The sequence below is a fragment of the Kwoniella bestiolae genome, chromosome 1 (assembly GCF_000512585.2).
Source record: "Kwoniella bestiolae CBS 10118 chromosome 1, complete sequence".
Taxonomy (NCBI): domain Eukaryota; kingdom Fungi; phylum Basidiomycota; class Tremellomycetes; order Tremellales; family Cryptococcaceae; genus Kwoniella; species Kwoniella bestiolae.
Genome location: NC_089241.1, coordinates 5,400,425 through 5,412,585, shown reverse-complemented (window position 1 = coordinate 5,412,585; position 12,161 = coordinate 5,400,425). Strand labels below are relative to the sequence as shown.

At 46.9% G+C, this 12,161-nt stretch overlaps 5 protein-coding genes across 5 annotated transcripts; 3 read left to right on the top strand and 2 right to left on the bottom strand.

Moving 5' to 3' along the window:
* Positions 1 to 67: 67 nt before the first annotated feature.
* I302_102038 (uncharacterized protein) lies at positions 68 to 2,215 on the bottom strand (the record flags this gene model as incomplete). Its single annotated transcript, XM_019187419.1, has 7 exons — positions 68 to 176; positions 251 to 612; positions 735 to 956; positions 1,023 to 1,085; positions 1,171 to 1,317; positions 1,377 to 1,478; positions 1,595 to 2,215. The coding sequence occupies 7 exons, from the start codon at positions 2,213 to 2,215 to the stop codon at positions 68 to 70; spliced, it is 1,626 nt and encodes a 541-aa protein (XP_019050297.1).
* Positions 2,216 to 3,308: 1,093 nt separating this feature from the next.
* I302_102037 (uncharacterized protein) lies at positions 3,309 to 4,040 on the top strand (the record flags this gene model as incomplete). The annotated part of the gene is made up of 1 exon (XM_019187418.1): positions 3,309 to 4,040. The coding sequence occupies one exon, from the start codon at positions 3,309 to 3,311 to the stop codon at positions 4,038 to 4,040; it is 732 nt and encodes a 243-aa protein (XP_019050296.1).
* An 823-nt stretch (positions 4,041 to 4,863) lies between these two features.
* Positions 4,864 to 5,388, top strand: I302_102036 (uncharacterized protein; the record flags this gene model as incomplete). The annotated part of the gene is made up of 1 exon (XM_019187417.1): positions 4,864 to 5,388. The coding sequence occupies one exon, from the start codon at positions 4,864 to 4,866 to the stop codon at positions 5,386 to 5,388; it is 525 nt and encodes a 174-aa protein (XP_019050295.1).
* A 1,376-nt stretch (positions 5,389 to 6,764) lies between these two features.
* Positions 6,765 to 8,435, top strand: I302_102035 (uncharacterized protein; the record flags this gene model as incomplete). Its single annotated transcript, XM_019187415.1, has 5 exons — positions 6,765 to 7,140; positions 7,209 to 7,293; positions 7,380 to 7,579; positions 7,715 to 7,998; positions 8,166 to 8,435. The coding sequence occupies 5 exons, from the start codon at positions 6,765 to 6,767 to the stop codon at positions 8,433 to 8,435; spliced, it is 1,215 nt and encodes a 404-aa protein (XP_019050293.1).
* A 373-nt stretch (positions 8,436 to 8,808) lies between these two features.
* On the bottom strand, positions 8,809 to 11,896 carry I302_102034 (uncharacterized protein; the record flags this gene model as incomplete). Its single annotated transcript, XM_065869406.1, has 14 exons — positions 8,809 to 8,860; positions 8,946 to 9,251; positions 9,371 to 9,381; positions 9,461 to 9,538; positions 9,616 to 9,719; positions 9,803 to 9,888; positions 10,010 to 10,381; positions 10,456 to 10,521; positions 10,586 to 10,660; positions 10,753 to 10,819; positions 10,887 to 10,896; positions 10,975 to 11,236; positions 11,316 to 11,411; positions 11,589 to 11,896. 14 exons carry the CDS (start codon positions 11,894 to 11,896, stop codon positions 8,809 to 8,811), a joined length of 1,893 nt encoding a protein of 630 aa, XP_065725478.1.
* Between the last annotated feature and the right edge of the window lie 265 nt (positions 11,897 to 12,161).

Below are 12,161 nucleotides of genomic sequence, written 5' to 3'. Positions count from 1 at the left end.
CAGGTCCCTGTTCCTTACTATCCATGACCCAGTCTTTCAACATAGCCATGTCTCTCCATCCTACATTTTACGATCTCCTCAATCCCCTCCTCCTAGCTTCGGCAATCGACAACCCATCCTGTACCTGCACATCTTCGAATTTCTTAGGATCCTTATTCCACCCATCACCGAATTCCCTAGTACCAATCGTCCGTATGAGCTTATCTTCCTGTACGATCATTCATATCAACCAAAATCAATCAAAACTCACCACTTGTAACAATCCACACACTCATCCTCAGCCTCAGCAGCAGGTACTCCCCCATGTTTCTCCCACCCTCCATCATCCGTCCCCTCATCTCCATCGTCATCGTCTGTTCCTTTACCTGGTTGAGGACCCTTCCTACCCCATCCCCACCATTGTCCCAATCCCAGCTCCTCGCCTATACCAAAGAAAGAAAGTTGTGGTTGAGTGCTGGGTTTCTTAGGTTTGTCGGTCTCTGGCCAGGGATCAACCAAGACTTTTTCGATTATATCTGTGATTCTGTGTGTTCGTATGTCGACGGACCAGCCCTTGACTGTTACGGTGTCGTACAGGATTGTTTGACCTGTATGACATCTCGATTCGAGGGCCTATGAGTTAAAATATGGTCAGTCATCTGTCCGGATCAGATGGTATACGTTGGGCGCCAGAATCACGTCCTTGGTGGCAATTTGAGACAATGGTACGAGGAAAAAAGATAAACACAACTCACAAATCCAGCAGCATAACATCCCGAATAAGCACCATTACATGCTCCCATAGGTATAGGATCGGCCGTGTGATACACATGGGTTATACCAGTCTTGTCAGCTGGCATACCAGGTGGGAGCGGTAGATGTAATCGTTTGGCAGCGAGTTTATCGCCGGGTGCCTCGAAGGTCACCGCTGGCGCACCGAATGATAGGCCCACCATGGCTGATAACGATCCACCGAGCTGTTGCAGGACCGGTACCATGAGCTGATATCACCTTGTGAGAATTGAGAGACAAATACAACTCACCGAATGACCGACTAGCCATATGGTCGCGTTGGGATACATGTATGTTACGTTGTTGTATAGGTTCTATGAAAATATCATCCGATTAGTCAGCTCATGGAATAGTGATAAGGCGGGAAGTGGAAGGAAGATGGATCCAACCGATACTCACAGTCCCCACAGTCGCATAAACACTTTCATTGACCAGCGAATCCTCGAGACAAGTCTGCTCGCACTTCCATCCACCGGCATAACAATCACATACAGGCGTCCATGAGAAGTCAACCCGGGCACAGCAGCATGAGAAGAGGAGGTTATCCTGGAGATGTGCACACGATGTCAGCTGTGGACTTCGTTTCAGAAGATCAGCTGGCGTACATTGAACTTATCGTTCTTGGCTGTTGGTCCGCCTGAACCCAGTACTCCCGCTGAAGTGCCTTTGATGGATATAATGACGGTTTCGTTCTTTGGGTCTGCGAACTGTGATTCAAATGAACACCAGAGTCAACATATGGCGGTGGAGCCAACGGAGGAAGTTCTGAGTATGACTTTGTAGTCGGAATGCTAATGAGTGAAACAACGACCAAACAACTCACGATATGACCCCTCAACCCATCCGCATTATCTTCCCACCCAAACGGCACCGTATGATTATTATACTTTCCCACAGGCCACCACTCCCCACTATCCGGCAAAACATACGCATTACTCGTGATCTTAGCCAGAGTGATCAAAGTCTGTCGATCCTTGATATCAGGCGCAACAACCTCTACATCATCCCATTCCCCTCCCTCATGATTCATATCAGGCGCGACCCACATATCCATATCTTCACTTGCATTATACCCTCTAATGGGCGAGATCCCTCCTCCTCTCGAGTGTTTGTAAGAGAGAGACCAAGATACCATCGAGGGAGGTCTGACCCTCGGTCGACGGATTATAGTCTTCACAGTCCTTATCGTCAGATCATCTGGCGATAATGAGGGGATATCGGCATCCACGCCAAAGGTAGATAAAGGGTAATCGTGCGCGTAGAAGGATGCTTCCGATGAGGTGTTATGAAAATACAAAGTCGGGGTCGTAGCGTTGTATTTGTGCGTGTGGGCGTGGATTGGCCGGATGGTTATGGTCGATGAAGAAGGGGACGGATCAGGGGAGGAAGGAGATAAGAGGGGTAGGAGGGAGGTGGCGAGGTTGGTAATTAGTGGGATGTGCATGTTGCACTTTGGGTGTATTGGTGTGCTCTAGGCTATGCAGGTGATGTCTCCTCGTTCCGTTTGGTTCTTTGCTATGTTTAGATGGTGATGATGATTATCGATCGAGATTGAATGGTTGGGTGAATGGACGATGATGGTGTGTGAATGATTGTTGGTGACGAGAACAGTAGGCTTAAACCGCGGTTGTGTTGTTACCGAACACGGTAATCGATGTTGGGTGGCAAATTCAAAATTCATTCCGCCAACTCCATTCACTTTTGTGCTTCTACCTGCATTCGACAAGCAATCCAGCTACTGAAGACTCTATGTTATACTCTCTCCTGGGAGAAAACGATGGACTGATTATGGAGAAATCATTGAGTTGATCTTAAACGCAGTTGCCAGCACCGAAGAAAGTAGTCAACTGCTCGTCACTGAATCACCTCCTTTTCGACAGATGTCATTCCACAAACCCAGCAGGCTCAAACAAAATATACATGAGTCGACTCGACATAATCACACACCGACAGCTCTTGTTATCTCACCTTTGACATTCCTCACCAAGGAGCGGTGTGCTGACTCTCCACCCTAGACTCATCCAAACAAGTCGGACAACTCTGACCATGATCAAATATTATTCTAGCTCGCCGACATTGACAATGACGACTTCCGAAGCGATCCGTACGTTTCATCCCATACGACTTCATGAGCCGACATGAGGTCTTTTTTTCATAAAGGAGAATCTGGACCAGAAGATGTTTGGGGCAAATGCGGTGCATGGCCTCCTCAGACCTGTCAGGTCTTCTCTGCTACTCCCTTGAGGGCGAGGTTTTACCCTCCTTTGACCTTCCTCGAGTGTCCGAAGGCATTGTCGTATTACCGACCAGTCAGGTCCAGTAGTCTGTACAGGTGTATCTCAAGCTATATAAGGGGTCAAAAGTCTCGTATATCACAACTTCTTGCCGCTCTCATACTCAACAACCATTCAACCCTGCCTTCCATCATACGGGATCCTTCTCAACACAGTAATCACATCACATAACCTCATAGTGAGTGTATCAAACAACCCATATGTAGCTTCAATCAACTGCCTTGCTGATCTGCTTGTAGACAAATGTCGTCTCTCCTCAAGGGCGATAACAAAATTGTGTTTGATGGGGCCAAATGCTACTACCAGCTCACCGTCGGTGGACCAGTAAGCGTCTACGAAATTCGGTACGACCAAAGCACCCCAACTCATGGTGAGGTGAAAAAAGGTGATATTGCTTTCGCCTGGTTCGGCTCTGAGAAAAAGGGGAAGGAAACAGTTCCCAGTAAAATGAAGATGACCGTATACAAGCCAGCTGAAAATACAGACTTTCAAGCTGTCCCAAAGGAAGGTAATTACACCCGTCTGACTTACATGGCTGGGAGGATGGCAAGCTATTCCAATAGCTTCACCGATGAGGAAATCCGCCAGGGGTCTCGATATAAGCAAAGACTCTCTTATGCAAGATCGAAGGAAGTCTATCCGCCCTATATAGCAGATAGTTTTGATCAGATTGGTATTGTACCTGGCTCAGTGGGATTATGTCACCGCCGCGATGAGGATTCATTTTTCGCTACCATGGAAATATGGAGTCCACGCTTAATGTCGCGGGAAACCATCTTATGGAACTTTGATGACCCTCCAAACCCCGCGAAGTCAGAGGATAAGACTGAAAAGTGCCCACAAAATGGAAATCTCTTCGATTCAGACATTCACTCCGACGAACTAAACGGGTATAAATTCCATAAATCTCCATCGTCGAAGAAATCTTGGGCAGCCCTCCACCGGCAAATGGGTATCATTTCAGAAAATGAGTAACACCCAAGACCACATGCACCTTTATATGTAGAAAGTACTAACTTATTGCCTGGAAGGGAAGGGATAGCGGAACAGGACATGCAAGTCGTACCCATCTTGTGTGTTCCGGTGATCCCTCTCTATCTTCGTTGCGATGTGTTACCACGATGCATTCGATTTGATCAACCATGGAGGAAGCACGGCCCGCTCATTGGTGCATCTCGTCGCGTCAGCACAGATGATCCTTTTCCGAACCAGACATGGTATTACGCACGAACGGCTGGCCGAAGTATGTGTTGATATTTGATTGTTTTATGTACATCCGAACGTATAAGGGACCTACCTCGTATGTGTGGAACCAGACATCGCAAAACTTATGACTCCCTCACAACTGACTTACCCAGGTGTACGGGGAGAAGGCACAGCATCATCACACACCGACCACCTCTCTCGATTCCAAGCATGCCAAGACAGCCCTTTGTATGAGTTACTCAAATCATTCACCCAGATCTCAAGACTGAAAAGGCTGTGATATCTGAACTTCCAGCTGCTATGTAGGTCCCTCAACTTCCCTTTGCGATCTTGCGTGACGAAGACCACTAAATACAGCTATGATGACATTCAGAATATTAAACACGTCGGAAAATCCTTTCCATTGATCTTGGGTTGTGCTTCTTGGTACATGCTGAGGAGTCTTGCCCAGTGGCGATAACATGCGAGTGCATACATTTCAAAGTATATAAGGGGTCATTCTCGGACGTTATTTGAAGCCAGACCGTTCCATCACACATAGCTCGCATATCGATATCAATCTTTCACCCACTTTACAGTACCACAATTAACAATGACTGCGTCTTTCCCACCCCAATCAAAGAACCCCCCTGACACTGAATCAGCTATGTTGACTGAGAAAGCCGACAAGACCGACGGAACTGCCGTTGAGACCGAATCTCAAAACAACACATGGACTCTCAAGTCGTATGGCGAACACATCAAGTCTTTCAAGAAAGGCTCGACCGAAGAGAAGTTCTTCAAACGCTCCGACACCCAAGATGTACAACAAGGTGACGTGGTCATCGCCGAGATCTCGGTACCCCAAGCTTCCAAAGAAGTCAGCGTCTTCAAACCTTGCCAACCCTCCGAAGCGAGTTCCGTTAAAGCACCAGAGTGGTCGGTAAGCAACGATGGTTCCTTCTATAACGGTAATCTCCACTACAGTCATTTTTGTACCAACAAGTCTCGACTCAACCAATTCTCGTTGAGCAAAATACCATCGCCCCTTCGCGGCGCGGTCATGGCCATGGGCTACGCCGAGAATGGAGGGGAAAATGATGACTCGGTATATTGGTTCCAGAGACACCCCCTTTAGTGGCCACCCCTTGCCCAGAGGTACACCACGGAAAGCTCTGTTCCCGTAACGATTTCATTTCATATCATATCATATCACCCCTAGTCTCCATGCGTATATGAATCTCCTTATCTTACGTGCGTGACAGTACAAAGATCGCTTAATTTATCTAGACACTAAAATTGCCAGAGCGTACTCTTTCCTTTTTGACGAGCAACACAATGAAAGGAGCAGGTCAGAAGATGAGAAGGCGAGACAACTCAGTTCTTGTGCTTGTGAATTAGAAGACAGGATTATAAAGGTTGGATGCAACACTTCTTACAAAGGGTGTCCTTTGATGTAGCTGCGGATTCGGCATGACTCGATTTTTGTCCGTGCGACTCGAACACTACCAAGCAAATAGATACAGTGTAAGAAGTCTGGCCGTATCACTTCTATCACACACTACTCCAGTCTGCCAATCCACTGACAGCGACATCCAACAGCCTTGTCATCAATCATACAACAGTGAGTCGACCATACAGAAGGGGTCTGAGGCTTCACCGTCCATGTAAATTGAAGTGTATCTACTAACTTGACACTTCACTCGTAGAGATGACCTCCCAGGCCACCAGCCAACCTATCATTTCTGAAATCAAGGTTTACCCAAACCACATCCATTGCAAATTCGAGGGTTCCGAGACAACCAAGACCTTCACCACCCCCACCCCCGCGAAAGAATCCGAGAACTCTAAAAGAGATATATCAATTGTCTATAATTGGGGCAGAGGTCCCGTAGTTACTCATTACACCTGTGGAGACCTTTCGGAGGAAAAGCTGGAAGATCTGGAGGGAACCGCACCCCATCTGACGGGGGACAGTATGACTTTAATTCAAGATCACCGAACATACTCTTTTTCAGAGAGTCTGCCTATGTCGTTGGATGCTCCGAAACTGGATGAAAGATGGGCAAAGGATTATAGAGGAATCATCGGTATTTCGGTGGCCTCGAGTGAACCGACGGGAACAGATGTTGTGCGTATTTACAAATACCAAGACTCATGACGTCGAACAATCGTATCGGCAGATGGTGGTGTGTTTGGGTGGACAGGATCTAGGGTAGGTTGTAGGTGAATGTGAATGATGCATGATCGACTATCTCATTCTGATCGATTTAGTCCTTCCTGGTGCTGCATCGCTCTAGCACTGTGCCTTTTGACTGTTTGACACGTGACTGGACCTTGTCCTGTGGAGACTCCGCATTCTACGATCGACCGAACATTACGAGTGAATCTAGGAAGACGTCATACAATATAACATATGAGTATCATCCCGTTCCACTTCCTCTTCTCCCTCTTCCGTACTTCTTCTTCTTCATCATCATCATCGTACATTAGCAATATTACATACCACTCAAGATGGTATCAACAAGAAGTAAAGCCAACAACCACGCCTCCCCTTCTGCCACCCAAGCAGAAGCAGAGACCGGCGAAAAGCGATCTCAACCCTCTTCATCCTCTCCAACGAAGAACGGTAGATCACCCAAGAAATCGAAGAAGGAGAAGGAGCAAGATGTAGCTGAGAAGAAGGAATTTGAAGTTGCAGTGCAGGGGCAACCTACCGCTGAGACTAGGAAGGAGGAAAACAGTGTAGGTGAGGAAGGTGTCAAAGATGAAATTGCCGTGTCCAAGGACGAGGGGGACGAGAATAAAGTGGAAGATAGGGAGGATGAAGTGAAGAGAGAGGAGAAGAAGGAAAGTGGGGAGAAGGATAGCGATGATGAGCCTAGGCATGGTGAGTCATCTTCCGCATTCACTGCTAGCTTTGACACAACAAGCTGAGGTTAAGGTGTACTGATTTAGGTACTCTTGAATCGGGCCATATCTATTTCCTCTACCGACCCAAAGTGGAGACCGAGGAAGCTGAGTCTTTGGATGATATCTCCAAGTGAGTATTTTAGTGTGATATACACGCATCGTCAGCTATCCAAGAAGAGAATTGGATTCAAAGTTGATATCCCATCCTGTATACAGATTCCATATCCTCCTTATCCCTCAATCTGGTAAACATTCTCAAGGTCACTATCACAGGATAATCGAAGTTGGTAAGAAGAAGTTACCAGATCCAGGTGCGAAACATCAAGTGATCTGGGGTCTGGTAGGTGGCGTAGGAGAAGATAAGAGCACATTGAAGGATTCTTTTGGGGCTTATACCTACGAGACTAAGACGAGAGGTAAGCGGTGGCTCTCTCTTCTTATCCTGATCATACCGTACTCTGTCCACCGTCGTGATGAAGAGTCCGATATCTCGTAATTTCACCTTGATCGTATAAGTGAGAGACTGAATGCTAAAGGTTTTACTGCCTTAGGCACCCGACACCAAGCAGCCGCTCGACCCGCCGCAAGAGGCCACTACATCCTCCATTCACCTCGAGACGAGCTCGCAGATAGTCCAGACCATAACAGACAAAGGGACTACAAAACCCTCTTGGCCTATGAGATCACCACTCCCACTCACGAGGATTTCGGTCAGGTGCAGAAAGAACTGGGTATAGAGGAGAAGGGCGCAGTGGTGTTGCAGGTGAAAGATCCAAATGCGGAGAGTAGAGGGAATCCGAGAGCGGCTGGTATTCCAAGAGGAAAGAGGGCTCAGGTGGGTTATTGTCTTCGCTTTGACTTCATCTTTTGATACCAGACCATCATCTCTCCCATAATCATGGTTATTTCGTGACTTACCTCGCTTCTACCCTCTCTCTCCCTTTGAGCCTGTATATCCTGCGACCTAGACCATCAAAGCCAATGCTAATTCCTCTACCTTAGTACCCCCAACACCTCCTGGACATCTTCCACAACCGCCGATTCATTCCTTCCAACCCAGTCTCCCTGATTGACTACCCAGGAGCCGAGCTACTCATCATCACCTCCCCTCACGAGCTACACGAGAGCCTAGGGAAGAACGGCGAGAAGGTAGAAGAGGATCTGGATCATAGTTCCGCGGCTGAGAAGGTCAGTATGGATGATGCGCTGAAGGAGTTGGGGTTGAGTAAAAAGGAGTTCCCTGAAGATGCGTTAGAGGGGAATTGGGCGTAGAGAAGGAGTCGATGGTCGAGAGAAAGGGGAGAGTGCATGTCGAGTGTGGGAATGGGTATAACTCATATGGACATAAGTTGGCTTAGTATCGTATCATGCGATCTGAATAGTAGTAAGAAGAAATATCAATTTGTAGTATATATATAACACAGTGAAGTAGCATGAAGAATGTATAATCAGTGTACATGTCATGTCATAAAGGCTATAGTATGAATGCAAGGTATCTCTCCCAAACTCCCAAAGACAAATTATGATGATATACGTTCTACAACAAAAATATATTCCGTAAGTTCCTACAGCATGGTATCCTACACTGTTACACGTAAATTACAGGAAGTAGGACCTCAAATGTCTAAAAAGATCACGAGTCTGGTCATATAGGTCGAATTTCCTGCTTAGTATCTTCCTTCCGCTCTTTATCCTCTCTACGTAGAAACCAAATAACAACACAAATCAGCCTCAGTTCTCGTATCACAGAGGGCAAGAAAGGAACCAAAACTCAAAACTCACATCCTCTGATCCCTCTTCTTCCCATACAGCACTTCCCTCCTAACCTCCCTCAAGCGCTCTTCATCTTCCGCCTCCATCTCGTCGCTCCTTAAACTCTCACGACGAGGATCATTTAGTCCGCTCTCCTCCTCAGCTTGATGTACTTTCTTCATCCTTTCTTGGTGCTCTTGCTCCTCTCTCTCCGCGTTGGCCTGCAGTTCAGCAGATTTCTCTTCTTCCGTAGGTTCGTGGGAGAGGTGTAAGGTCTTTTTGAGGGTTGATATGAGGTTTTGTTCGCGCTTGGTGAATCTGGCGTATTTCGATAAACTATATTCACAATGGGACATGTAAGCCAAGGATGTTCGTAATCCACGATCAAAAGAATCGGAACTGGAAGTGCAAATTTTATGATTTCGAGGAATGATTTTCGAATGAACAGCACTCACCCCCATAATGACTAGACACAGCAAAATAGAAATGCGTCAGCGAGACCACAGGCGATCAGGATCCTGAGAAACACTGTAGAACAAACTTACCAAAACACTCTTGGCGATCTTCACATGACTCAAGTCCACCCCCCTATTCTCCAGCTGACCTATAAAAGCTCTGTAATGCTATACACGAATTGAAAGAAGCGATCGATCAGCAGTCAGCTATTAGCAATCATGCCCATGTTATCAATCTAGCTCACCTCTATAGACGATCTGTAATGACCACTCAGGGGGTTAAGCGACTTGATCAACCCATGTTTCACCACTATTATACCTGCCGATGTGACTTTCCCTCCAGCCAGAACTACGACGAGAGTGTCAGCCCGAGATTGCGTTTGAATGTCTTCATGCTCTGTTCGACGGAGATTCGGATGGGCGGTGACTCACATGAGGAATGCTGGAAATTACCACTTTTCTTGATCCCCACGAATAAGTTGAGTTTCATATCGCTAACGTATATCCAGGTGTTACGTCTATTGTATCAGTTCAAATCGTCAGTCCAAATCTGACATTATGTATGAACGATAGATAACTCTGATCTGCGTGATATTCCGACGGAAAACAAAATGAGAAGGAGGAGATACTTCAACTCACCTCACAGTCTTCCTCAACAGCTCTTTCCTCATCCCCCCAGGGGTCAACCTCATCTTCTTCCTCTCCAACCACCCCTTCTCCTCCTCCTTGTCCAGCCCCACATAATGCGTATCCTCATTATCGTCCAGATCCGACTCCGCCGAATAGCTATCGGACGATACCGACAGATCACTCGCCGAGCCGTATGGCGACGAAGTCGAGGTGGCCTTATGGGGTCGTTGGACTTTCCATGGTGTTTTTGACGTTGTCGCATAATTGTCTTTACGGTCATCGTCGGAATCGGACAAGTTGTCTTCTGGTATTATACCGTTGCCTTCGCCTGCGTCTTTCCATTTGCCTGCTGCTGTATCGACTGGTTCGTTGTTCCTTGCCCTAGCAGTATATAGGTATCAGCTGAGGACAACGACATGTTAAATAAGTACTCAGCTGAGTGTTTGGATACTCACCACCTTAGTAGCCCATCTTTATCCACTTTAACGAGATAATTCAACCGTTGCTCGGCGGAAAGATACCTAGTCCAAGTGTACACGTCAGCAAGAGAGCCATCAAGTCCTATCCCAGAGTTAGTGAGCTCACATGATCCGTTCCTTCTCCAGCCTCTCTCTGGGCATCTCCTCCAGATCTAGATCCTTTCCATCTCCCCTGTCCAGCCTATATCACCGATCCTCATATCAGTCAGCTGATACCACCTTGTAACGTCATGACGAAACATCCAGCGGATAAGTCCAAGTATTTCAACTCACCACCTGAAGAAGTTATCCTGAGTCTCGGCTTCTTTCCATTTACGAAAGTAGTACTTCATGTTACTTCCTGTTCATCGAATGAAACCCTGATCAGCCGTGACAGCAAAGAGAAGCAAAAGTAAAACCCGACTGACCATATCGGTGCTATTGTTGGGGATGAGCGTCAGTGCATGTAACCTCCGCTAACAATTCGTATTCGTGTGTGATTCAATTCAAGCTCACTTTACCATCGATCATTTCCAACCAATGCTGCTGCTCCAAAGCCTTACTCTGAAAAGGCAACACCTCATTCTCATCCCTATCGTCGCTATCCTGATTCTTAGCAATGGGTAAACTCAAATTACCCCAGAACGTAGCTCTTCTAGCCTTTTTCGTAGATTCCGATAATTTCTCTGGAGGAATTTCCTCCGTTAGGTCTGAAGGAGGGTTGAACAGGCCTTCGCCGGTTTCGAGTCGTGAGGCAGCTTGGACTGCTCGATGCCATCTGGATACGACAGAGAGGTTAGAGAGGTAAGGAGGAGAAAGGGGTATGGATGATTTGATAAATTGAATGTATGACCCACCTAGACTTCACATCGTTCTTATTGTCTAATTGACCTTTCCAATAAGTCTGTTCTCCCGTCTGCTTTACCAGATCATCCCATCTTGCATCGCGTTGTCTACAAGATCACAAATATCGCTCAATCAGCTCTCGCCTCAACGTCGTACCAAGCATGTTTATCCGAGACGGCTCGTTGAAACAAGGTATCCAGGGGGAGTATCCTTCGTCATCAGCTCGTACCCCCCAAACCCATGACTATCGTCAGACCAAAGGAGATAAACGAGAGAAAACGCACAGCTTCATCCCCCTAACCATCTTCCTATCCCTCCATCCCCTAAAATGCCTTTGAATCACCACAGCAGCTGCTCTCCTCCTCTCCATCTCTTGTTCGTTTTCTTGCAATTCGTCATACTCCCTGTTTATCTCTCGTTGTTCGTTAGTCTGGGTATCATCGGTCGAGGAAGATATCGCTGGGCCCAGTGTGAACACAGATTTCAGCATATCCCTCTTCCTAGGCTTGGATGAGTCTTCGGGCTGCGTGTCGGGGCGTTGGCCTGTGGTGGTGTCATCGGATGTTGAGGGGTGTTGCAGATCATTGGACATGTTGGATGGTACACCAAGCTGTTGAATGTAGGGCGGTGTGAATATATCGTACCGATGGGATAAGAGACGATGGACACTTCGTGTATATGGTTTGATCCCCTCTAGGTGAATTCGGACCGGGTTGTACTTTGAAGAAAGGAAAGGAATGTGTCGGATATAGAAGCTATACTATCCTTCGGAGGTCTGGTAAGACTGAAGCTGACGTGCTAAGACTGCCAAGATCAAAGATGACGATGTCAAGGGTATACTAGACTAGACTAGTGGT